Genomic DNA, 26,872 nt, shown 5'->3' with positions numbered 1-26,872 from the left:
TTTTTGGTTTAATAAAAAAAATTTTGTTTCTCTTTTTTTCATTATTTAAATTATAACAAAAGAAATATCAAGCATAAGCATGCATGTAGGCAGTTTTAGGTAATCTCTCAATGTCATCAGGAACTCTCCATCCTTCACAAGACTAATTTAGATTTTTAGGGTAGAAGTTTTGAGTTTTTGAACTCAGGAACTGTCCTTAATGGTTTGGAATTTACTAATTGTTAAATACATGAACCCATTCATTTTTTGTTTTGATAAACTCCTAGTTGTATGGGTCACTGCTAGTGCTTCTAAACTTAGCGCCTGTTTAGCTTAATTTAAGAGCTTAATTTTATTATACATTTTATTAGGTTTTTTCAGGTTAAAATGGCTTGAAGGAGTCTCTTGCTGTTGTGTTAAGACTCATTTTGTCATCCATGCCAATAGGAGGCTTCAAGTTTTTATGTCTATCATAGGCGAAATTAATATAAGTGAAGTTTTTGCCTTAATCTGTTAATTAGCTTGGTAATAGGGATTCTTTAGGCTCACGAAAATTGCTTTTAACTTCCGAAGTAAGCTTTTGTTTAATTTTATCATGAGGCACTCTAAGGTACTCAATTGGCTCATGAGTAAACAAAACGTTTGGAGTAATTTTTTTAATATTGAAATTATTTTTATACATAGTATTGTGATCTATTGCTTAGTTACCGCAATTTAGAGTGTTTCTATCTATATATCCACACTCTAATTTAGGATCAACACCCTTTTTTGGTATAAAATCTGTTTTCTATGTAGTGTTCAACTCTATTTTGCACTGCATCCTATATGGGTCTTTGTCTTACGGAAAGGGCTAAGGAACTTCAGTTAACTTAGGCTAAAAATCTGCTTAGTAAAGAGATCTGTTTAGCCTTTTATAATCTGGTTATAATTCTCTTACTGTACATTTACAGCGATTGCAGCTACATTTACCACATTTACATTACCCTACAAGGTGATTGAAATATTTTTAGTTGGGCACTTAAACATTTTTAAAGTGGTTAATAAATACTTTCTCCTTATCCTCAGTTTTCATTCTAAAAGATTGACTGAATTATGCTTCAGGATCTCTACTTTTCAGTATTTCTTCAACCCTTAAAAAATCTATTTAATTATTAGGTGTTGAATATCGTTTTTGCCTCTAAGCGCTCATGCTGCGCTTCTCAGGAGTATTTGTTCTTTCAAAATCAACATTATAAGATTACTGATGTGCTTAATCTTTAGTCAGCTTCTTGTTTATATCTACTGATTACTTTCTTAGCGAGCTCTTCCACATTTATAAATCTTATTTTTGACAAACTAATATCAACTTAATTAATTATTTGCTTTAATTAATATTTATAATATATCAAAGCAACAATTTTAGTTTATTATTAATGCTTCCTTCCATCCTTAATTAATTAATTAATTAATGGTGTTTATTTTATTATGCTTTATTGCAAATACTTCATTGGTTGCCAAAATTTTTATTTTTATTCCATATATTCTTCATCTTCTTATCTAGTTCCACAAATTCATAATTTTTATAAATTTTTTATTATCAAATAAATAAATAATTGCATGTTTTTTGTGTTGTTTATCTACCATCAGCTTGATGATATCCAAAAATTGCAAACTAATTTATATATTACTCTTAATAATTTTTTTCAATATAAATACAATACATTCATAATTATATTAACTAGTAAAATTATTTTTAATAATTAATTCAAATAAAAAAATAAATTTAATTTAACAATTTGTAAAATCAGCTTGATTGATTTAAATATTTGCATGTAAGCCAAAACCAATCTATTTTAATTTTAAATATTTTTATTGTAAAAAATTATAATTTTGCATTTCAATCATCACATCAATCAATTTTAATTATTTTCAAATAGAATCTAATTTTTTCAAAATTAATTAAAAATGAAATTACATTTCTCATAAATGTTAAAACTACTTAATAAAAAATATAATCTTTAAAAGTAATTATTCCACTTAATAAATAATTAAATAATATTAAATTTAAAAATTTTAACAATTATTAATACAAAATAATACCATTTTTTTATATTTTTGTTATTAAATTTATTTGTTTTAATTAATAAATATTAAAATTTGCTATAAATTATTATTAGTTATAAATAATTCAAATTACCTTCTTATAATTATTCAAATAATCAAATATCTTCAGCCATATCTAATTTACATTTCTTATCAAATTTTTTTATTTTTATCCATACATCCCATAATTAGTTTGAATTTCTAAATGCCAAAAGTTTTCTTAAAAAATTGAAAATCATAATATAAATTTGAGTTTTTTATATATTTAAGAATAGTTTTTTTATTTCATGAGCCAGATTTGAATTCTAGTTTTTTGTTTTTTTTAATGGCACTATAGCTATCGTCTACGTGAACGATGTTATAATAGCTTGATTCGTTTAACAGGCAGCATCCAGCCAGAGACCTATTGCTAGCATTGCTGTAAACGTATATAATTTTATTTCTTGGCAGAGCTAAAGGCTACGAATCATGTTAAGTAGCTATAGTTATAGTATTGATTGGTATGTTATAAGCACCTTTAATGTGGTGTTTTTGAAAATCTTCTTCTTCTCTTAAATCTAAGAAATGCATGTCTTTACTTAAGTGCTGAGATTTGATAGAAGCAATTTAGCCATATATTTTATGACTTTTCTAAAAAGCTTCAAAACCGCCTTCTAAGCATCCCAAAATATGTTCATATCCTATGAGAGCTAATAATGTTATAGAATATCTTTCTTTACCACATTCAGAAATTATAAAGAGCTTGGATGAAGGTTACAATTTTGCTCTCATTTTAACATCTAAACTCAACCATTCAAATAAATTAATAGAATAGGGAATTCTTAGCTCTTAGAATGCTTCTGGAGATCTTGTGTCTATTAGAAAGCAATCTTGATACTTTGAAATCTCTTACAAGAATTAGTTTGGTGGAATGAAAACTAAGCTTTTATCTACTATTTCTTTGATGGGTTATATAGATAATTAATTCTAATAAATATTGTTAAAATAGTATTCAGGAACATAAGTAAGACCTGATATTGATTCTTTAAATAACTCGCGATCTGTCTTTGTTAAAGAAGCGTTAGTTTATATTTAATTTAATAAAGTGTCAAATACTCCTTAGAAGTTTTTATTCTTTTGAATTGTATTAATTCTACTATTTCCAGTAACATGGCCAGGATAAATTATCAAAGTAGGGTCTAAAACTATAATTTTATTTCTTAACGAGTCAAATAGATGTCCTGCAAGCTCACTTCTATCAATTTATTCGCTTGTTGCAGCTAAATTAGGAAAGCTAGCTTCTTCTAAATATAATGTATCTCCTGTAAAAATAGCATGCTATCTCTCATCATCCAAAAGTAAAAAACAGGTGCTTTCATTTGTATGGCCTGGTGTATAAAGCACCTACATTTTTATTTTGCCTATGCTAATTATTTCATTGTCTTTTGCTTGATGAAATTCAAAATCTGCAATTGAAGTTGGTCCAAGGACTATTTAAGCATCAGCCTATTTTTAAATATCTACATGGCCACCTATAAAATCAGAGTGAAAATCTGTAAGAAATACATGCGTTATTTTTGCTTCCCTTTTTTAAGAGTATTCAATATATTGCTATATGTCTCGAAGAGGATCTATAAGTATTGCCTGCTTTTCACTTTCAATGTAGTAACTTATCTGTGAAAGAAAGCTAGTGAAAAACTAACAAATATGAAAATTTTAGTTTTCTTCAATAAATATTTATGCTTCTTGTATTTTTTCTTATATAACAGGTACTACCTAAACTTAAGAAGAGCTACAACCCATATAAATCAACTAAGAAATGGCTTTTTCTAAAATCTAAATTATTATGTTTAAATTGAATCAAAAATAATTTATAAAAATTTTCTTTTTTTTTTGGTTCTGAATAAGAAATAAAAAAACGTACAAAAATTAGAAAATATTGTAATCATATTTTATTATAATGCTGATTTAAGTAAATAAACAATAAATAGATAAAAGTTTTGTTTAAATTTTTGATAAATCCTAAAACTTTCAGTCAATATTAAAAAGAAAGTTTATATTTTTAAATCTTTAGATTTCTTTATAATCAACAGCATTAATCAATTAAATAAAGTTAAAATTATTTTTCATCATTACACTTAAGATGTAATATTTTTTAATTAAGTTAATACCTAAAATTTTAAATATTATTTGTTATTATTAACATTTTTTAAAACATGTTAAACAACTTTAAAACAAATTAACTGAAATTATATTTTCTTTAAAAGTATCCAATAAATTTCTCAATATATATTTTATTAATTTAAATAATATCCTAATAATATAACTTTTATTTTCTAAAGATATAATTATAAAATAATTTATTTTTTCTAAAAATATTTCCTATTTACTAAAAATAATAAAATATTGTTAATTTATTTTTATTCACAAATATAGTTATTTATTTTGAATTTTGAATTAAATTATTCATTAAATCTTTAAACAACTATTTTTTATTTTAATTAAGTAGAAAAGTCACAATTATACATTTTTTAGTTAAGGTATACAAAAATACAGCTTATTATAATAAAATAAAAAAATTTTAGTTGAAATTAATTAAAAGAAGGGTGTTTTTTTCAAAAATATGAGATCAAAAAATTAAAACAGAGAGATTTAATTGATTAAGCTTTTTTTAGATTTCTACAATAAGAGGTTGAGACCCCCGCAAATCATAAAATTTTTCTTCGAGCTTGACTATTTATTATGCATTGAAATTAAGAGATTAAAAAATTATCTTTCAAAAATATATTAAATATTATATTACAAAAAATAAAATAGAAAGAAAGTTTATGTCTGGTGTGATATATTATTTATTGTTCTAGCTGAAATAATAGGAGTTTTATACACTTTTCTTTTTTCAATTATGATCTATGTTTTATTCAAACATGAAATAAACTTTTAGGAAGAAAATTTATTTAAAATAGAAATATATTTAAAAATAAATTTATAATTTAAGAATATTTTCTTTTGGTAATATTTATTTATTTTTGTCTATATTTTTATTTAAATCTTAAAATTAAAATTTATTTTTGAAAATAAAATATTATTGAATTTATAATTATTTTTTTTTTTAATTTTTTTCTTTTATACTTTTATTAGAATAATTAACATTTTAGAAAGTTGTTTATAAAATTTTCTAAAAATACTGGCAATAACAAAAAAAAAATCTTTTATAAATTGTAATAAACAAAATAATTGTTTTCATTTTTATAGAACAAATAATTTATGAGCTTTTTTTCAGTAATTAGAAAGTTGTTTATAAAATTTTCAAAAAATACTGACAATAACAGATAAAAAATCTTTTATAATTTGTTATAAACAAAACAATTGTTTTCATTTTTATAGAAGAAATAATTTATGAGCTTTTTTTCAGAAAATTGTAGAGCTAATTAAACTATAATCGAGGATAATTAATTAAATAAAAAAGTATTTTTAATTTGCTGAAATTTTTATAGAGCTTAATCTAGTAAAAGTAAGTCTATAACAATTTTTTCCATCTAATTGGAGAAAACAGTATAATATTTTCCTGCTTAATTAATGCGAAAGATTAAGATATATTTTTATAATTAATAAAAAATTAATAAATATTTAAAAAATAAATAATAAAGACAAATGATTCAATAAAATTGCCCTAATAATCTAAATCCCTCCAAAAAGATAAAAGCAAATAGATTAGATAAAAAGAAAAGTAATGGCAAAAGTATAAAAGAAAAAGACCAAGTCGCTAAATTAATAAATGATATTTATAACAACAATACATGTATATTGTTATGTGATTAATACAAAAAATAGGAATTCGAAAATTATATCCTAGCTAATTATTCTTACAGCAGATAAAAAATGTTTAGAGAGCTTTACTATAATTGGCTTATGTCTGATATGAGTTTAGAATAATAAGAAGATCCATCAGAATTATTCTTAAACCTGTAAACACTAATAGATTCTTATACGAAAAGAATCAACGATGAAAAAAAATTGTTATAAGAAGATACTTTTACACTGATGCTATTTTTTATACTAAAATATTGTCAGTATGAATAGTTTTTAGAATTTAGCAATGAAGTGTAATTAATGGAATAATAAAATCCGGTAAGTATTTAAAGAGTTTAAGAGTTAAAAAAATTAAACTTTGTAAAAAAGAGTTAAACATTTTAAAAAGTTTGCGAGTTGTTTATAAAATGTTTTTAAAGTCTTGAGATATCTGATTAATTTATAAAAGAGTAAGCTATTTCAAAAAGTTTAATTCAAGATTAGATAAATAAGATTATGGACGAGCAAATTATTTTCAATTAAAAAAATGTAAAATAAACAATATTTAATCAATTTTTATCAAGAATTCTTTGGGATTAGGGGAATATAAAATAATAATTAGTAAACATATAGCTTTAGTTGATTTATGAATACTAGTAAATAGATGACTATTAATAATATTACATATTGATGGATTATTTGGAAGAAATCATTTTATTTTATGTTTTGTGCTTACATTCATTAGATGAATATAAAGAAGTAGAATAATTTATTTAAAAAATTAACTATTAAGAGACATACTATAAATTATCTGATATATACAAAATCTCTCCATATAAATTTTAAGAAGTTGTAATACATTTAATTAGTATTTAAGATATACTAATTTTATGTCACTTTTGGTGAAAAGATATTAATAACCATTTATATTTTTAATAAAAATTGTTATGTAAATTAAACTTTGACTCTATGTATTTTTATTATTGTAAATTAGTTATCTTTTATTCATTTAATTTATCAATATTTTTTTTTTTAATACAACTAGAATAATTTTTATTAAATATATTGGTGAGTTTTATTTTTCATTTTTTTAAATTTGTTAACAATCACAAAAATATATTTTTTATTTAGATTTTATTCATTAACTTTTTTAGTTAAAAAAAATAAATTAATAATTTTCATATTTGAGTAATTAAAAATATTTAGAGTCATCTAATGCTGAAATAAATTAATTGCTCATTTTTTAATATAATTATTTTGTTTTATAAAATAAAGAAGTAGTTAATATCTTCTATTTATTAATAAACATTAAATGAAATCATCTCAAGAAGTTTTAGTTTATATTTTATAATATTTTTAAAATTTCATGTTAATATTATGATAAAATAAATTAAATTCTATTAGCATTTAAATATTTTTTTTGATTTAAAAATAATTTAATACTTTTTGTTAATTAAATAATAAAAAGGTTGTTTTTGGTTACTTTGAGGTAACTTAAAATAATAAAAAAATACTTTCTTCAGAATTATTTATTTTATCTTCAATGTTTTTGAGTCTCTGTTCTTATCAATTAAAAATCCGATTTCTTCGAAAGATATCAGAAATATTTGGAAGATTTTGTTAATTAAAATATAGATATAATTTTTGATCGTACTTAATAGTTTTCATTAGAAATGGATCAAAGGAAGAAAGAAATTAATGGATCAGGCGTTTTGCTTTGGGAAATTTATAAATCAAAAAAGGATGGGAGAATGGGATTAGCAGTAATTTTGTTTGGTTCAATGAGAAAATCTGGTTTTGTTTATAGTGACTGCGGTGGAGGAATAAATAGTTCAGAGGCAGTAGAGTTAGGAGCATTGAGAGAGCTCTAAGAGGAATCTTGCAATTTATTTTAGTTAGAAAAAAAGCATCTGACTACTTATGTGCAAACAAAATAATATATCTGTTATAACATATTTTTAAATAGCTTATAAAAGGATATTAGATAGAGTATCTTCAAAGATAATTTACGTCTACTAAAAGATGCTAACAGTCCACATTCTTGGAGAGAAACAAAAGCTATTAGAAGATTCTTTATTGACGACCTTGTTAAGCTAAATATTTAAAACAACCAAGATTTCAATTTCACCGGAATTACTACTAGAGGAGAATAGGTGAATATATAGCTAAGATGTGTTAATGTAATAAAATAAGTATTAAATTAAAACATTGTTAATATAAAAGAATAAACCATATCTGCTCCTTCTCTATAGATATCCTTAAAAAATTACTATCTACCTAATGGAAGCAGATTAACGTTTCTATAAGGAACTAAAACATTTTAGATAGACTAGGCTTTTTTAGATATATCAAGTTCAATTTAGTATTAGAAACAGATATAATTAGCTATAGATCCTGATAGAATTCATTTTAGTTAAGTAGTTAACAATTAAATTAAAAATCAAAGTGATGAGTAAGTCTAATAAAACAGCGATTAAATATAGTTATTGTAGAGAAGTAACATTTAAAAACCATTTTAAGATATCCTCTAAAATTATACCATCACAAACAAAACTTTGATTTCAAAAATTTAAGAGCCAAAAAATAACAGAAGAGGAGGAGGAGTTCTCATTTTAGCAACTAGTGAAAACGGAGAATAAGGTTTATTATTGGTGAAGGACTCAAAAGATATATGCAGTGATATGGGTGGATCTTCATCTCCTCATGAAATAGATATCAAAGAAGCTGGAATAAGAGAATTAAAGGAAGAAACATCAAATACATTTATTCTGAGTGACATACACTTAAATAACCAGCATTCTATCAGAATTTAAAATTATCTATGCAGTGTTGTTCATATTGAAGTGAATATTCCTCTTCTACAGAAAGTTTTTGAAAATAACGTTTAGATGCTAAATAACTTGAGTTAGCATGTTCCTAAATGCTGGAGAAATAAAAAAGAAATTTTATTCTTCCCAATATCGAAAAACACCCTCAATTTCTAATAATTTGACATAAATGCTGATTCATATTACTTAATTGATTCTAAGGGCAACAAATGTCAAATAAGAGACAGAACTGCTATTATCATTCATCATTTGATAATTAGTCAGATGTATCTCTATTTACCTATCTAAAAGGTAGTCCTTGAAGATAATTCTAATAGCGAATTTCTCTACAATGACGAGTTTAAATTCTTACTAAATACTCATTCATTTGTATTTGTGTGAAATATTTAAAAGTCATTTAAATTTTTATAAATTAATTTAATTAAATAAAAATAAAATAAATAATAAAAGTTTAAATCATTTTATTTACTTAAAAATCTTCTATCATTAACATTATTTTTAATTGAAACTGGTTTTTAAAAAATTTAACATAATAGGAAATTTTTATTTTTGAGTTGATGGTAATTAATAAGGATTGATTTACATAAAAATATTAATTTAACTAAGAACTTTTTTAAATAAAAATATTTAAAATATTTATATTTTGATTTATTGAGAGATGTTTTTTTGTTTATATAATTATATAAAGGCTATATTTTATTATTGTAAATCACAAAACATACAAATTAATTTTGCATAAAACAAAAAAAAAAAAAATTTTATTTGTTAATTTTTACTTGATGAGATTGTTAAAATTGAAATTATTTTAATTGTTTACAATTCATAATATTTATTTGATTTAAAATCGATCAAAATTATCTATCAGGGAAAATAAGAGGTGCTACTATGGTCCAAATGTAGATAAAAGTTGTGAAATAAGAAATTCCAAATTTTATATTCATAGAGCTATTGCTGGTCTTATATGTTGTCCAGTCTATTTTTTCATCAATTTGAATAGCACCATAGTTAGTTAACAGCATTACAATATAGAATGAGCTCAAGATCATAATAGCATGGAAATAAATATAAGTGTTTGTTTTATAGTCTTTCATTCTTCTTAATTGGCGCATTTCTCTTAATCTTTTTAGTTCTTTTCTTACTGCTTAAGCTGTAGATTCTGCACTTTTATTACTATCATCTTTCTTTTGAGAGTTTCTCTTTTCTATTTTTGTCAGATCTATTGCATCTTACTCTAAATCAACTACATCGGAATATCCTGCTTCAATTAAAAAGTCATCATCATCACTATCTTTTTCTTCCAATTCACTTTTCCTTAGGGAAGCCATCAAATTGTCACCTGATGGAATTTAACTATAGCGACTGCTTTCATCAGCTGTGCCAAATGTAATATATCCAAGAGAAAGTATAATTAAAAATACGCCTATAAAACCTTCAATTTGTATAAAAGCTTCTTGTTTGTTAGCATAATAGTTGCATTCAGTTTATTAGATGTTAGTCATAGCAGACCAATTCAAATATGTAATAAAAAGACAAACTGCTCCACAGGTGAGTATGCTGGGTTTTGCATTGATCGGACTAAGATTTAAGATAGAAATAGCAACAACAATAAGTATATTAATTAAATTTTAGGTACCTGAGCAAGGATAAAGCTGGTAATTGTTGTAAATTAAATAAAAAGTTGATGCATAGCATCCAAAGGAAAAAATATATAGTAAATACTCATAAATACCAACTCCTTATTCGTATTGCTTTACCCAAACTTCGCTCCAAGAGTAGAATAAATCAATACACATAATAGACTGAAACAGAGCAAAGATAACTCCAAATAATTTTGAAACACTACCATAAATGATGTATGTATCATTAGGAATCCACATCTACAAAATAAAAAGAGCAATCAATCCAATAATCTTTTAGAACCAGAAATTTTCGTTTACAAATTTGCTAGCTTCATTCCTTAGCAAACAAAATAGAACTAAGATAGAAAATAAAATAACTAAACTAAAACTCATTCTGTACAAAGCACTAATACCCAAGCAAGCCATGTTGTCTTTTGGATGAGATGATTCTGAAGGACAATGAATAAATTTACTCCAAACACCAAGCCATCCAGGAATTTAATACATTGAAAATAATGTTAAAAGAGTGAAAACAAAAAAGAGAGAAATGTAAGCCAGTCTCATCTACTATCTAATAGAAAGAGTGAAAACTCTCTTTAAAGATCTGCAAATATCATTGCAAAATGCCTAACAGCAGCAGCAAGCTCCTCTTATGCACAAATCAAAGCAGCACATACTTATTTTGTTTAATTACTTTTTGAAGTATTATATTTAATTTAATTTGTTTAAAATCAAAGTTTGACTTCAATTTTAAATTACCATTTGATAGTAAATAAGTGAAGAATCTTTAATATGATATTATGAATTAGACAATAGGAAATTTTATTAAATTCATATAATAAGATATATCAATATTCTATTTATTGACAAATTCTTTGAAAATAACACTTTAAAATTGTTTTGAAAATAAACAAAATTCTTTTAAAAATAATTTATTTTTGTATTGCTAAAAATAATTAATAAAATCTTTTTTAATTTATTTATTTATTTATAAAAATGAAGAAATTAAGAAGACTTTAAAATGACTAAATATTAAAATAATGATTATTATAAAATTATTATTCAATAAAAATGTATTTTTTTAAATTGCTTTTAGAAATTAAAATAGTATTTATCTTTACTTTTTTAGGATTAATATTAATATTTAAAATAACTATTTTATACTTATCATTTTAATAAATAAGAGCTACCAAAGTTTGAATAAGAAGAATCAATCACATATATATTTTATAGAATATAATAAACTGCTCAAAATTATAGCAAAAATAATGAAACAAGTATAATGTATAGGTGACGAAGATAAAACAATACTACTTATAAATAGACTAGCTAAATTTTCATAAATAAATCTAGATTTATGTCATATTAATTAGTGAAAATTATTAAAATTGCTATAATATGAACTTTTATGATTGTGTTGGTTTAAATTATATTTTTAATTATACTCATCTCAAAAAACAAATAGCTTTATTGTATTTCTTGCTCATTAGGGTTGTTGTTGAGCAGCTTGGGCTTGTTGAGCAGCCATCATTTGAGCATATTGAGGACCCATAACAGCTTTGTAATAGTTTTCTTGTAATTTGACTATTTTGTTTTTCTTGTCAAGCTACTTGGTTTCGTTATCCTTTAAAAGGAGCTCTCCCTTAATAGCTTCCTTTCTAATATATTCAATACGAGTTTTGATGGTACTCTTAGTTTCAGTTAAAGTTTATCTAATTAAAATAGGACCTGAGAGCTTATAAATAACAGCTTCTTCTTCTAATAAATCTATTTCCTTTTAAACTAATTCAGATTCATTTTGTTGTTCAATGAGCTTTTATCTGCCTTCATTAAGTTTTTACAATTCTTTTTAGAGATTTTGCATATCCTTAACTTCATTTTCTAATTCTTGTTGGAGCTTAAGAACTTCACCTGACATTTTACTTATTTACTTACTTACTTATTTACTATTTCTTGTTTTATTTTGCAAATTTTGCTTTATTATTTCTTAGTGTATTAAAAGAAATATGAATTTTTGGTTTGTATTTATTTATTATTAAAATTTTTGATTGTTTTTATTTTGATGTTTGTTTTGATATTTTTTGAAATATCTTCAAACAAAAATTAGATATTATTTTTAATTTGACTTTAAAACATAAATTATTTAATATATTTTTTATTTATTTTTAAATATTTGATTTTTTTTAACTACAATCAAAGATTATTTATTAGCTAGCTACTCATTATAAAAATATCTAAATACAATTTAGTAATTAATTAATTATTATAGCTATATTTCACTATATTTGTTATATTTTTTTATATTAACTTCTACTAAAAATTCAATGAATAAAATTATTTAATTTTTTTCAAAACAACCAAAATAAAAAATCTATTTCACAAATATTTAATTAAAAATTTTAGAATTTACAAAAATTATTTTATTTCATTTACTTTCAAAGTTATTAAACAAAAAAATAGATAATATTTATAAATAAAGCATAATTATTCATCTTTTAAATATTATTTTATTTATTTATTTTTATATTTGTTAAAGATTATTTTTTAAATACTTTAATCAAATAGTAAAATGTCTAAAAATAATTTTTAAAAATATTAATAAAAAGTTATAATTGAAAATGGATTATTTTTATTATTTACTTTTAAATATTTGCTTTATTTAACTACAATCAAAGATTATTAGATAGATAGCTAGCAAATCCCTCACTATAAAAACATCTAAAAAACAATTAAATAATTATTATAGCAATATTTAGATATATTTGTTTCATTATTTTATTTTAACTTCTACTAAAAACCCAATTAATAAAATTATTTAATTTTTTTTTCATAGCATTCAAAAAAATAATATCAATTAATTAAAGAAATATTTTATTTAAAAATTTTAGAATTAACAAAAATTATTTTATTTCCTTTAATTAATTATTAAACAAATGGATAAAATTAATAAATAAATAAATAAAACATAATTATTGTTCTTTAAAATATTATTTAATTTATCTTTTTATTTTTTATACATGCTTATTTAATTATTTAATAAAAAAATAAAATATCTAAAAATAATTTAAAATATTAGTAAAAAATTATAATCTAAAATGGCTTATTATTTTTTCTTTTCATATTAATAAATAAAATAATTTATTTAAAATAATAAAATTATTTTTATATTTTTCAAACAAAGTGGAGCTATATTATTTTTTAAATTTTTTCTTGTGAAGTTTTAGTTTTTTATAACAAAGTTATAAATTCAAAAGATGATTTTTTATGGATGGATGCACACAAATTCAATAAATAGATTAGTTTTTTGATGAGCAAGAGTTTTTTGTGCAAATTAGCTTATCATTATTTAAAGCTGCATATTAAACTTTGTTATTTAAATTACTACTATATGAAATGTATTATTTTTTGATTATTGTCTGATAATGAGATCATCAAAAAATACTTTATATAATCAATTCTATCACTAAATTAAAGAAATTAATAAAAAACATGCTTGATATTATACAAGAATCAATTTATTTTTAGGATTATTATAGCAGGAGAACAACTCTTCATAGAAGAGAACAGAAGAATAATCCAGAATATTAGCTACCTTCTATTGAAATTGATGACATCATAAACCAGGAAGAACTAAAAAATTTCTTGGATGATTTGAAGTGTCCTATTTGCATAAACATTATTGAAGATCCAAGTAATTATTCGATTAAAATTTATTACTCATATTAATAATAAATAAAGAGACATGCATCAACTGTGAAGCAAATTTTTGTGCTTAATGCATATAATAATGGGTAAGTCATCAAGGTGAAAAGTAGTGCCCATGCTGCAGAGATCAAGGCTAGGAGAGATTTCTTTATTCAAGAGAAAGAGACAATCGCTTTTCTGTAAGATTTCATGGAGACAATCATAGTTAAGCTAAATATGTTACATGTCCTAAAATTTTTAAGAAAATGCTTAGCACGATCTAAGTAACTTGTCACAATAAAGGCTGTAACACAATCATTAAATATGATGAAAGAATTGGACATCTAAAGGTTTGTATGTATTAACTTAGAAACTGCCCAAATGATTAATGCGAAGAAAAAGTTACTTTACTAACAAAAACCGAGCACATCAAAATTTGTGAATATAGAAAAGAGCCTTGTAAATATTGCTCAAAATAAATTTGTTTTAAGGATATGGTTTTACATGAAGATTTTTGCTCAGAAAACAAATAAAAATGTCCCGATTGTAAAACCGAATATCAAATATAGAGAATTACAGAGCATGAAAAAGTCTGCCCTTATAAAAAACTATTATGCAAAATCTGTAATAACCAATTCTACAGAAAAGTTTTTTCCTACCATACTAAGGCTAAATGTTATGAGAATCTATTTAAGAATTCTGTAAGAGACCTTAAGAAAAAAGATAGAATCATTGAACGAAAAAATAATTCCATGGAGAAAATGGAGTCTCTAATTTAGAAACTCAAATCTTAATTACAAGCAGAAAGTGAGGTAGATAAGAAGCAGCTATTAGAATAAATAGAGGATTTCTACTAAAATAAAAATATAGAAGATGAATAAAATGATGAAGAAGAGCAGGTTTCAGAAATTTATCCAGATGATTTTGAAAGTTTCGAGAAGACACTGAACATGATAGCAGATGGAAATAAGAGTGTATGATTTCATTTAGCATTATAGTTTTAATTTATAATTAAAAATTTTAAACTTTCCATGAAAATTTAATTCTTTTTAAATAATTAATTATTACTATTTATTTTATTAATTTGTTCATTTTCCTTTTTTAGTTTTGAATGGTTCTTACTTTAAGAAAATTATATTTGAAGTTGCATTAAATATCTGATTAAAAATATAAAAAAGGTTACAGATTCATTCTTTTTTTAGCAAACAAATCAAAAAAGTGATAGAAAATGTTATTTTCCTAGAATAGAATTAAATGAAGACATTTAAAATATCTCTTAAAATTATAGTTTTGACCGCTCTATACATTTTAGATCACTTTGCCGAGGCGCAGATTACTATGGCCTTTAATAAGTTTCTTAATAGAATATGTCCATTTAGATTGCATCATAAATTTATAGTTAAGAAATTTTAAATTCAATAGTTAGAAATGATGAAGAAGAATAAAAAAATGATACTGAAAACCATTAAAGAAATTAAGCAGATAATTTTGATGTCTCTCTTTAAGAACTAAATTTAATGAATAATGTTATTAATACCAACAATAATGATAATTACTATAATATTTTTAATCCAAAATATGATGATAGCTATTTTAAAGAAATTTTTGGAAACTCTCAAGACAGAAAAGATTTTTTTAATGGTATAGAGGAAAATCTATTATTATGAATAAAAAAATAAGAATCTAGCATTTATCAAAATAAATGAATTTTTTTAATTAAAAAATTCGTTATTGATATTCTGGTTTACAAGTTAAAATAATGGTTTTATGTATTTAAAAATAAATACTCACAAATAATATTTTTTTATATATATGTTTTCATATTTTAAATAAACATTTATGATTTATTTTAATAGTTTTTTAAATTTTATAATTTTTAGTTATAAATATATAAAAATAATAAATAATCAAAATAAAATAAATCAATATCAGAGAATTACTGTATATACTTAAATTGTCTAAATTATAAAATTAAATAAATTAATATTTTATTTTTTTGAAAATGATTAATTATTTTAATTTATCTTCATAAAAATACATAGATGATGTATACTTATTTATTTACTTACTATATAACTTTCTCAAGAAATTAAAAATACAAATAGTTGCTGCATATATTGATATTATAAAATTATAAATGTTGAAAATCACTTTTAAAGTGCTTGAATACGTTCTTCAATAAGCTTAATATTGTTTAATATTTTTTCAAGATTAGAAGTAAAGTTACTGTTTACTGTATTTAATAGCTATTCATTATTAGTAATTCCTTTTACTATTTTTTCATGGAGGGAAGTAAGAGTGTGGATGTGATTCATTAATCCTGCAGATTCTTCATGCAAAACTTTGAGAGATTCCATTCTATCTACTATATAAGGTAATTCATCAGCTACGCCTGAGATAGCTTAGAATCTGTCATGTAAATACTCAATTCTTTTTAAATCTTAAGCTTAAATTTAGTTTTACTAAGCTAATGCAGGTCTCTTTGAATTAATCTTTTCTATTTAGGACTCAAGATCAATAACTCTCTTCAATATAATATCAGATTTTTCCTAACTTAAAATGTTTACACTTTAACTCAAGGATTCTACTCTTCCAAGAAGTGAAAACGTGGATGATTGGTTTGTAGAAGAAGTACCTAAATCAAATTCTTGTCTCTTTAATTTGTCAGTTCCAAGAGCTTTTTCAATATTGGCGACACGCTTCTCAATTTCTATAAATTTAGAGTCAGCATAAATTTTTTCTTATTAAGGATCAATAAAAATTTCGATTTTAGCAGGCTATTTAGAAGATTTTTCATTGGTTATATCTTCTTCTAAGCCTTTTTAGTTTAAAGCTTTTACTCTTTTGATTATATTTTAGGTAAGATCGTTTTACAAATCTTTTTTAAGTAGACCTAAAGTATTTTCAATTGAAAAATCGCTCTTTTCAGAAATATCTAAATTATTTTCTAATACACGACGAACCTCATCACTACTGATAAGACTTTGCATTTCGCTTTAAATTCTTTCAATTTAACTTAAAATCACGCTATTAGTATCATCTTTATTAATTTAAATAGATTTCTCTTTTTCAACAATAAACTCCATCTCCTATTTAAATTCAATAAATTCAGCTTGCAACCTATTTAACCTTTCTTTAGGAGTTTCGTATTAAACAGAGCTACCTCTTGGATTAGGATTTGAAGAATATACAGAAAGAACATTATTTTTTTCACTCAAAAGCTAATAAGCTTTGCTAGCATTTGCGTATGAGTAATCAACAGGTTTATTTTAATCTTAACTATCTATTTCGGGCTTTCTTACAGATGATTCTTACATTGAATCAGACTTCTCATCCACTCCTGCTATTTCTATAAAATCACCGTTTCTTACTGCTACAAAAGCCATTTTACTTTCTTTATTTATTTGATTATCTAATATTCCTTTTAGCTAAAAACTAATTAAAAATTATATTTTTATTCAATAAATAAAAATTTTTATTTAAATTTCTTCTTATTTGTATGCCTTTTAATGCATAAAGATATAGTTTGTAATTTTTTCTAAACAAAAACTCTTAATTTTTAAAATTAACACTTTGATAAAAATTATTCTATTTAAAAAAATTGATTATAAAACTCAAGATTATTTATATTTAATATTTTAAAGACCAATCTATGTTAGAAAAATATTATAAAAAAACGAATTTATGTCATAAAAATAAATTTAATTATTATAAAATAGTAACAAATATTAAAAACATATTGATTACAATTTTAAATTAATATTAATAGTTATTATTAAACAAATCAAATTTAACTCAAAGTTTTTTATAATAATTTTTTTCCAAAACACTTGTTTAATAAGAGTGTTTTATGCTAAGAGGGTTTTTTAATGAGGATCATTTTTAACGAAAAAATTATTTTCCATTTTTCCTTATTAAAATAAATTTATAAAAATATAAAATCAAAAAATTTCATTAAAAAGTAAACCTACTTTTTAGTGCTAAACATAAGAGGTATTTAAGATTAAAAAATAAAAAACTCTTAAGATATAATGAAGATATTTGGTAAATTTAAAAAATAAAAATATTTCTTTAAGGTAAATAATCATAAACAATTACTAACATAAATTTTCAAAAATTTTCTAAAAATTATGGAATATGGTTATGAAATTTAGAGCATCTAGAGCTTTCAAGATATACTTGTAAGCTAAGCTAACTAAAAAAGAAACTAACTGTCATTTTGTTATCAATTATCAAATCTTAATACAAATATTATTCATTCATAGAAATCATTTTATTTTACATTAGAATACATAATTCTATACCAAATTTATTTAGATTTTTAACTATTTCTTAAAATTTAGAATCATTTTACTAAATAATTTCAAAATCATTGACAACTATTATAATAAATTTTTTATAAATTCGACTTAGAATATTTTTTACTGTTAGATATTAATGAATATTTTAAAATTAATCAGATGGATTGATTTTTTATATTTTTGAATTATTTTACTAATATTTTATTTCAGCCATTTTCAAAAAAATTTACTTTTCATCAAATTATAGAACTAGTTGCTAAAGAGCTTTTCTTATAGAGAAGTAAAACAGGTTTCTTTTACTATCAAGAATTTTTTACTTATTAGTTTACCCACTCTTTATATTTATATTATTATCAAAAATAGTCTGTTACTAAAATATGCTTTTATTGTATTAATTATTTTATTATTAAGAATAATATAATTTAGATTTATCTTCATGCTAAGTTTATTGTTTCAAATTACTCTAAAATTTGTTTTTATCAAAAGCTTTAAATTAAGGAATAGTTTAGCTTATATTTTAATCTAAATCAATAAAATCAAAATTTTTAACCAACTGACTTTAAGGACTATCACAAATAGTTTATAAATTTTAAGAAATTTTGCTGTTAATGCTGCTCAATGAGTTTTAATTAAAGCTCATTTATTAACTTTAATATTCATTAAGCGAACAATTATAATCATTTTAATAGGGCTTTCTTTAAAATTTATTTAAATTAAATTTAAAATTACTCTATAAACCATCATCTTGATTCAAACTCTTATACAGTGTGTCCTTAAGAATGCTAGATTGTTAAATTTAATTTTAATTAAGAATATTTTCTTTTTTTTCTTAAGGACAATTTGTTTAGTTGTTTAAAAAGAAATTCATTTCATTAATTGCTATAATTTATTCTATTTTTTAAAATTTTTTAGAGACGTTCCCATTTTAAAAATTATTTTAGTTTATATTTTAACATTTATTTGTTTGAAAAATATTTTCTAATTATTACAATATTATATTTTAACTTTTGGCTATCGTTTAATAATTTATTAAAGAAATTTTTTCTGAAATACTCATATCTGAAAGTGATGAATAAATTAAACCAAATTAGTCATCATTTTTAGTAATTACTTTAGATATAATGTCTTTACAAAATCTCTTTGCTTTTAATTTATTCTTTAAATTTGATTTTTACTTTTTTTTGCTTATATCAAGATAAACTAAGCTTATTTTGTATGAAACATCATTAAATAATTAATCATATATCCTATCTATAAGAGGATGATTTAAATTAATTTACTTAGCAAGTTTATGAAGTTGCAAAAAGCTTTAACTTCTTATATTTTAATAAAATATTTTGCAATTTTCAAAAATTTAAGTAAAATAATCAGCTGCTTTAAAATACTATTTCATTTTAATGTGATATATTCCTAATTAACTCAAGTGAAATATACGAATGATATCATCAATATGAGTTAAATAATTTAACTTATCAATATCTATTTTACTAATTTAATTTTTATTTTTTTATTTTTATTTATAATTTTGTGAAAATGAATGTTTTAAAATTTTTTTATTTTAAATTGGGCTAGAAATAGATTTATTTATGTGTTAGTCATTTTTATTTTAAATGAAAAAATTATAAGATGTAGCTGATTCCATCCTTTAGGTAACATACTAATTATATAAAGTTTCATTTTCTCTTATTATCTAATGGCATTCTTTAACTTATTCAGTTTTTGTATAAATAAGCATTAAATAAATATTATTAATTATTTTGTTTCTTATATTCAAGAATTTTCTCTCTTCATTTAAGCAAATTTATTCTTTTAGCTATTACATGAGTAATACTTCTAAATCCCAGTTTCCTGCTCTATTATTATCACTCATCATATATTGAAATACTGCTTTGAAGCTATTGTACTTTCTAGTAAAGAGCAAGGAAACTAGTTCAATTTCATCATTTTTTTTAATTTATGTTTCATCTAAATCATTTTAATTATCTTTGGAAATAGCTTATTTTAGATTATTTATATTTGATGATTATTATTTTTAAGCTTATTCGTCTTTTTTATACTCTAAACTCATAAATTAATTTTGAATAGAATTTTTCTTTTGCTTCTAACAAATATATTAATCTTACTCTTTGTAAAACTCCATTTCATATAGGCAGCACACTATAGACCTGTTATAGTAGTCATATGCTTCTTCATATCTACCATTATTAAAGTGAATATTACCCATATTGTTGTAACATATACCTAAAGCTCTTTAATTATTTAATTTTTAGAAATACTCAATCTACTTTGTTATTTCTATCAACGCTAAACTTTCATTTTAACCGATAATACTTTCTGTCATAAAAATAAGAGTCAAGAATAAATTCTAAAATGTTTCATAAACAAGACTCATATCTTTAGAAAGTTAAAGATCTGCACTCTAATTCAAAAAATTTTGTAAAAAGGTCTTATCTTCAAACAGCAATAAATGGTTTGTATCTTCATTTATTTTTAGTTTTTATATTGCATTAGTGAGATTTTCAACTGATTAAAATATTAATCCAGTTATATATTTTGAATAGTAAAAACTCAAAAAAAAAAAAATGATTACTATTAAAAATAATAATATCTAAAATGTTAAAAAAATATCTTTTAATTATTGCTACAATAACTGTTCTTATTACAGCTATGAAGTAGATTCAATTATTGTTAATAAAATTAAGCTATTTTTGAAGCAATAAAATACATTAGAAGAATCACTATTTTTATCATCATCATCAATTGTTTATATTGGTTAAAGAATAGCTGTAAATGCTCTACCTTTATCTTAAAATTTAAACTACTGTACTATCTTAATTTATATTTGCTCAAAAACTTAAATCTTACTTTGATAACAGTATTTATTTATGTATTATTACTAAAATTATTTTATTTATTGTAAGAAAATATTCTATTGTTTTGTATCTAATTTATCTAAGTAAGACGATTAAAGATTTAAGAGTGTGTTATTTGAAATATCTAGATTGCTTTATAATACAACCCTCATAGTAATAGGATCAAAAATTATTCTTATTCTATTATTTTGAAATGTGCTCTAAAGTATTAAATTCTACTTCTCAAGATTAAAAGAATTGCATATTAAAGAAAATGCATCAATTTATGGATTTTCTCTGAAATATTATTAATAAATAGCTTTAAAATTTATGGGCATTGGTGCTTTTTTACAAAATCCAAAAGAGATATTAGGTTTATTGTTATCTGAATACATAAAATGAGTTGGAGGAAAATACTAGATAATTGTTTCGTTTGAGTTAATAATAAATTGAAAATATTCTTAGCATCTTGAATCTAACTAGTATCTGCTTGGTTAGCATTGCAATGGATCTAGATAATTTTAGAAAGTCATATTAACTCCTGTTCCATAATACATCCCATCATAATTGAAAGCCATAAAATAAGATTATGACATTATATTTTATTATTGCTATTTCTAAATTCTATTTTGATTCAATTATAAATTAGCTTTCCATACAAAGTCAATATAACTTGAATTTCTTATTTAATCTGCTGATAATCTATCTAATTAGCTTAAATCATAAGTACTTTTTTGGTGCCTTTTAATTTTTTAAATTTTATATATTTAATTTATTTACATTATATTAGCAACTTATCAAATATGATAGATGTTTAAGTAAAATAGAGGTAGAATTAATTGAGTAGTAAATTATGAATGTTTACCATATACTTTATTTAATAATTTTAAACAAAAGATTTCACTCTAAAATATAAAATATTTTACATTTTTAAAGTACTTTTTAAAATAAAGAAGTAAATAAAAAAAGTAGAATAAATGATATTACCAACTAGATATGAAGTAAGAATTTTATCTGTAAAGATTAAGAAAATATGGATCTCCGCTATTATAAAATGTGTTTAATACGCTTAGTAAAGTGTTTTTAAATTTAGGATTTTTGAAAATAACACCTTAGTCCAACTTATTTTTAGCATTAAAAAGTATTTTGATAATCTATATTTCAAATTATAAATCATTTTAAATAATTTAGAGGATATATTCATTTTCTAGCAAAGAGAATTGAATTTCATTTGTGTCTTAAGCAAGTTAAATTTAACTTACTGCATAATTTAAATAGCTTTTGATGAATATGGTCTGAAAAATAGAAACGCTTAAAAGGATTATTGATAACGAACCTAATATTATGAAAATTTGAAATTCTACTTTTTGAAATTTATCTTTAATGAATTTTATCATTTCTACTATTCTTTTTACAATAATTAGTAATTAAATTTTTAATTTTTTTAATTAAAATTATTTGAAGTTAAATGAAATTCCCTTCTTTTTAAAAGTGTGTTTGGTTTATTTATTTTGTTAAATGAAAGGAATTTTAGTAAAAATATAAAAAATTAATTTAGCATTTAAATATAAAAATATATAATAGAATACATTTTTACAAGCTAACAAATGATATTATTTGATCTCTAAAGCAATATAATTATTTTAAATGCTTACTTATTTCTTTTATTTGCATTAAATATAATATTTATTCCCTTTTTAAATTAAAAATTTTTATTTTTTAAATAATAGAATAAATACAAATAGGTATTTTAAACTTCTAAATTAAAAGAAAAAACACTCCTTTTTAAAATATTTACTCAATATATTTCAGAGATTATTAAAAATTAAATATTTTATTTTTTAAACTATGCTTTGATTTGCCCTAACTCTTTTTATATATTCTTTTATTTAATCAATTCGAAATGAAGGGTAGTGAAGATAAAGATTTTTATTTTTTAATAAAAAAATATAAAATTTAAAAATAGTAGGCAGAGAGGTTTTTTCTGCCTACTGATCTAAAAAAGCCCCGATTGTAAATTCTCTCATAAAAAATTAAAATTTAAAATAATTAATTCTTTAAGGTAAATAATCATTAATAATTACTAACAATAATTTTCAAAAATTTTCTAAAAATTATGGAATATGGTTATGAAATTTAGAGCATCGAGAACTTTCAAGATATAATTGTAAGCTAAGCTAACTAAAAAAGAAACTAACTGTTATTTTGTTATCAATTATCAAATCTTAATACAAATTTTATTCATTCATAGAAATCTTTTTATTTTAGATTAGAATACATAATTCTATACTAAATTTGCTTAGACTTTTAACTATTTCTTAAAATTTAGAATCACTTTACTAAATAATTTCAAAATCATTGATAACTAGAACAATAAATTTTTTATAAATTTGTCTAAAAATATTTTTTGTTGTCAAATATTAATGAATATTTTAAAATTAATTAGATGGATCGATTTTTTGTATTTTTGAACTATTTTACTAATATTTTATTTCAGCCATTTTCAAAAAAATAGATTTTTCATCAAATTATAGAACTAGTTATTAAAGAGCTTTTCTTATAGAGAAGTATAACAGATTTCTTTTGCTATCAAGAATTTTTTATTTATTAATTTAAATAACATTTATTTTATTATCAGAAATAGTTTATTACTAAAATATGCTTTTATCAAATTAATTATTTTATTATTAAGAATAATATAATTTGGATTTATCTTCATGCTAAGTTTATTGTTTAAAATTACTCTAAAGTTTGTTTTTAGCAACAACCTCTAAGTAAGGAATAGCCTAGCTTATAGTTTAATCTAAATCACTAAAATTAAAATTTTTTAACAACTGATTTTAAGAAGTTTCACAAATTGTTTAAGAATTTTAAGAAAATATGCAGTTAATGCCGCTAAATGAGTTTTAGTTAAAGCTTGCTAATTAGCTTTATTATTCTTTTAGTGAGCAATTATACTCATTTTAATATGAATTTCTTTAAAATTAACTAAAATTAAATTTAAAATTTCTCTAGAAGCCATCGTACTGATTTAAAATCTTATACTGTGTGTCTTTAAGAATGTTAGATTGTTATATATAATTTTAATTAAGAATATTTTCTTTTTTTTCTTTAGGATAATTTGTTTAGTCGTTTTAAAAAATATTTATTTTTTTAATTGTAATAAATTATTTTATTTCTTACCAAGTGGCATTCTCATTTTTAAAATTATTTTAGTTTTTATTTTTACATTTTTCTGTTTAAAAAATATTGTGTAATAATTACCATATTATTTTTTAATTTTTGGTTATCATTTAATAATTTATTAAAGAAATTTTTTCTGAAATACTCATATCTGAAAGTGATGAATAAATTAAACCAAAATAGTCATCATCTTTAGTAAATACTTAAGAGATAATATCTTCACAAAATCTCTTTGCTTTTAATTTATTTTTTTTATTTTATTTTTATTTTTTTTTGCTGATATCAAGATAAACTAAGCTTATTTTGTAAGAAACTTCATTAACTAATTAATCATATATCCTATCTATAAGAGGATGATTTAAATTAATTTACTTAGCAAGTTTATGAAGCTGCAAAAAGCTTTAACTTCTTATATTTTAATAAAATGTTTTGCAATTTTCAAAAATTTAAGTAAAATAATCAGCTGCTTTAAAATACTATTTTGTTTTAATATGATATATTCCTAATTAAGTAAAGTGAAATATACTAATTATATCATCAATATTAGTTAAAATATTTAATTTATGAATGTCCATTTTTCTAAGTTGATTTTTAGTTTTTTATTATTAGTTATCATTTGTTGAAGATTAGTGCTTTTCAATTTTTCTATTTTAAATTGAGCTAAAAGTAGTTTTATTTATGTGTTAGTCATTTTTACTTTAAACAGAATTACTTTACGATGTAGCTGATTCCATCCTTTAGATAACATACTAATTATATATAATTTCATTTTCTCTTATTATCTTATGGCATTCTTAAATTTATTCTGTTTTTGTATAAATAAGTAATAAGTAAATATTAGCAATTATTTTGTTTCTTATATTAAAAAATTGCCTATCTTCATTTAAAAAATTTAATTCTTTAAGCTATTGCATTAATATAACTTCTAAATCCCAGTTTCCTGCTCTATTATTATCATTCATCATATATTGGAATACTGCTTTGAAGCTATTGTACTTTCTAGAAAATAGCTAGGAAATTAGTTCAAATTCATCCATTTATTTCATTTTTTTTTCTTGTATATCATTATAATTATCTCCTAAAAAAGCTTATTTTAAGTTATTGATATTTGGTGATTATTATTTTATAGTTTATCCATCTTTTAAATACACTGAACTCATAAGTTTAGATTGAATAGACTTTTTCTTTTGGTTCTAACAAATATATTAATCTTGCTCTTTGTAAAACTCCAATTCATATAGGCAGCAAACTATTGACCTATTATAGTAGTCATATGCTTCTTCATATCTACCATTATTAAAGTGAATATTACCCATATTATTGTAACATATACCTAAAGCTCTTTAATTATTTAGCTTTTAGAAATACTCAATCTATTTTGTTATTTCTATCAATGCTAAACTTTCATTTTAACCGATAATACTTTCTGTCATAAAAATAAGAGTCAAGAATAAATTCTAAAATGTTTCATAAACAATACTCATATCTTTAGAAAGTTAAAGATCTGCACTCTAATTCAAAAAATTTTATAAAAAGTTCTTATCCTCAAATAACAATGAATAGTTTGTATCTTCATTTATTTTTAGTTTTTATATTGCATTAGTGAGATTTTCAACTGATTAAAATATCAATCCAGTTATATATTTTGAATAGTAAAAACTCAAAATACAAAAAATGATTATTATTAAAAATAACAATATCTAAAATATTAAAGAAATATCTTTTAGAGATTGTTACAGTAACTGATCTTATTGCAATTATGAGGTAGATTCAATTATTGTTAATAAAATAAAGTTATTTTTGAAGCAATATAACACATTAGAAGAATCACTATTTTTATCATCATCAATTGTTTATATTGGTTAAAGTATTACTGTAAATGTTCTACCTTTATCTTCAAATTTAAACTACTGTACTATCTTAATTTATATTTGCTGAAAAACTTAAATCTTACTTTGAAAACAGTATTTATTTATGTATTATTACTAAAATTACTTAATTTATTATAAGAAAAAAATCTATTATTTTGCATCTATTTTATCTAAGTAAGACGATTAAAGATTTATGAGTGTGTTATTTGAAATATCTAGATTGCTTTATATTACAACTCTCATAGTAATAGGATCAAAAATTATTCTTATTCTATTATTTTGAAATGTGCTCTAAAGTATTTGATTCTACTTCTCAAGATTAAAAGAATTGCATATAAAAGAAAAAGCATCAATTTATGGATTTTCTTTGTATTATTATTAATAAATAGCTTTAAAATTTAAGGGCATAGGCGCTTTTTTACAGAATCCAAAAGAAATATAAGGTTTATTATTATCTGAATACATAAAATGAGTAGGAGGAAAATACTAAATCATTGTTTCGTTTGAGTTAATTATAAATTGAAAGTATTCTTAGCATCTCGAATCTAGCTGGTATCTGCTTGGTTAGCACTTAGGTGGATCTAGATAATTTTAGAAAGTCATATTAACTCCTGTTCCATAATACATCCCATCATAATTGAAAGCCATAAAGTAAGATTATGCAATTATCTTTTATTATTATTGCTATTCCTAAATTCTATTTTG

The 26,872-nt window shown here is 21.7% G+C and overlaps 10 protein-coding genes across 10 annotated transcripts; 3 read left to right on the top strand and 7 right to left on the bottom strand. All coding sequences in view use genetic code 6, as the record gives it.

Annotated features, from left to right (window-relative positions):
• Positions 1–67: 67 nt before the first annotated feature.
• Positions 68–1,330, bottom strand: TTHERM_00086900 (hypothetical protein; the record flags this gene model as incomplete). The annotated part of the gene is made up of 1 exon (XM_001012738.2): positions 68–1,330. Exon 1 carries the CDS (start codon positions 1,289–1,291, stop codon positions 68–70), a length of 1,224 nt encoding a protein of 407 aa, XP_001012738.1. The 5' UTR covers positions 1,292–1,330.
• Positions 1,331–2,346: 1,016 nt separating this feature from the next.
• On the bottom strand, positions 2,347–3,843 carry TTHERM_00086910 (metallo-beta-lactamase family protein; the record flags this gene model as incomplete). Its single annotated transcript, XM_001012739.1, has 1 exon — positions 2,347–3,843. One exon carries the CDS (start codon positions 3,841–3,843, stop codon positions 2,347–2,349), a length of 1,497 nt encoding a protein of 498 aa, XP_001012739.1.
• Positions 3,844–5,616: 1,773 nt separating this feature from the next.
• Positions 5,617–6,735, top strand: TTHERM_00086919 (hypothetical protein; the record flags this gene model as incomplete). The annotated part of the gene is made up of 1 exon (XM_001471224.2): positions 5,617–6,735. One exon carries the CDS (start codon positions 5,617–5,619, stop codon positions 6,733–6,735), a length of 1,119 nt encoding a protein of 372 aa, XP_001471274.1.
• Positions 6,736–7,502: 767 nt separating this feature from the next.
• TTHERM_00086920 (hypothetical protein) lies at positions 7,503–9,038 on the top strand (the record flags this gene model as incomplete). Its single annotated transcript, XM_001012740.3, has 1 exon — positions 7,503–9,038. One exon carries the CDS (start codon positions 7,503–7,505, stop codon positions 9,036–9,038), a length of 1,536 nt encoding a protein of 511 aa, XP_001012740.1.
• Positions 9,039–9,505: 467 nt separating this feature from the next.
• TTHERM_00086930 (TMS membrane protein/tumor differentially protein) lies at positions 9,506–10,951 on the bottom strand (the record flags this gene model as incomplete). The annotated part of the gene is made up of 1 exon (XM_001012741.1): positions 9,506–10,951. One exon carries the CDS (start codon positions 10,949–10,951, stop codon positions 9,506–9,508), a length of 1,446 nt encoding a protein of 481 aa, XP_001012741.1.
• Positions 10,952–11,803: 852 nt separating this feature from the next.
• Positions 11,804–12,412, bottom strand: TTHERM_000086929 (hypothetical protein; the record flags this gene model as incomplete). The annotated part of the gene is made up of 1 exon (XM_012796756.1): positions 11,804–12,412. One exon carries the CDS (start codon positions 12,410–12,412, stop codon positions 11,804–11,806), a length of 609 nt encoding a protein of 202 aa, XP_012652210.1.
• A 1,299-nt stretch (positions 12,413–13,711) lies between these two features.
• TTHERM_00086960 (zinc finger, C3HC4 type (RING finger) protein) lies at positions 13,712–15,627 on the top strand (the record flags this gene model as incomplete). The annotated part of the gene is made up of 3 exons (XM_001012744.3): positions 13,712–13,967; positions 14,015–14,934; positions 15,139–15,627. The coding sequence occupies exons 1-3, from the start codon at positions 13,766–13,768 to the stop codon at positions 15,625–15,627; spliced, it is 1,611 nt and encodes a 536-aa protein (XP_001012744.2). The 5' UTR covers positions 13,712–13,765.
• Positions 15,628–16,107: 480 nt separating this feature from the next.
• Positions 16,108–17,346, bottom strand: TTHERM_00086970 (dynamitin protein; the record flags this gene model as incomplete). Its single annotated transcript, XM_001012745.1, has 1 exon — positions 16,108–17,346. One exon carries the CDS (start codon positions 17,344–17,346, stop codon positions 16,108–16,110), a length of 1,239 nt encoding a protein of 412 aa, XP_001012745.1.
• A 1,268-nt stretch (positions 17,347–18,614) lies between these two features.
• Positions 18,615–19,903, bottom strand: TTHERM_000086969 (hypothetical protein; the record flags this gene model as incomplete). Its single annotated transcript, XM_012796755.1, has 2 exons — positions 18,615–18,631; positions 18,724–19,903. 2 exons carry the CDS (start codon positions 19,901–19,903, stop codon positions 18,615–18,617), a joined length of 1,197 nt encoding a protein of 398 aa, XP_012652209.1.
• A 31-nt stretch (positions 19,904–19,934) lies between these two features.
• On the bottom strand, positions 19,935–26,815 carry TTHERM_000086968 (tetratricopeptide repeat protein; the record flags this gene model as incomplete). The annotated part of the gene is made up of 9 exons (XM_012796754.1): positions 19,935–19,968; positions 20,082–20,828; positions 20,925–21,854; positions 22,101–22,449; positions 23,857–24,348; positions 24,442–24,639; positions 24,823–25,807; positions 26,402–26,532; positions 26,590–26,815. The coding sequence occupies 9 exons, from the start codon at positions 26,813–26,815 to the stop codon at positions 19,935–19,937; spliced, it is 4,092 nt and encodes a 1,363-aa protein (XP_012652208.1).
• Between the last annotated feature and the right edge of the window lie 57 nt (positions 26,816–26,872).

The sequence above is a fragment of the Tetrahymena thermophila genome (genome assembly GCF_000189635.1).
Source record: "Tetrahymena thermophila SB210 genomic scaffold scf_8254697, whole genome shotgun sequence".
Taxonomy (NCBI): Eukaryota; Ciliophora; class Oligohymenophorea; order Hymenostomatida; family Tetrahymenidae; genus Tetrahymena; species Tetrahymena thermophila.
The sequence above is the reverse complement of the archived record's forward strand: the minus strand, read 5'-3'. Positions and strand labels throughout refer to the sequence as shown.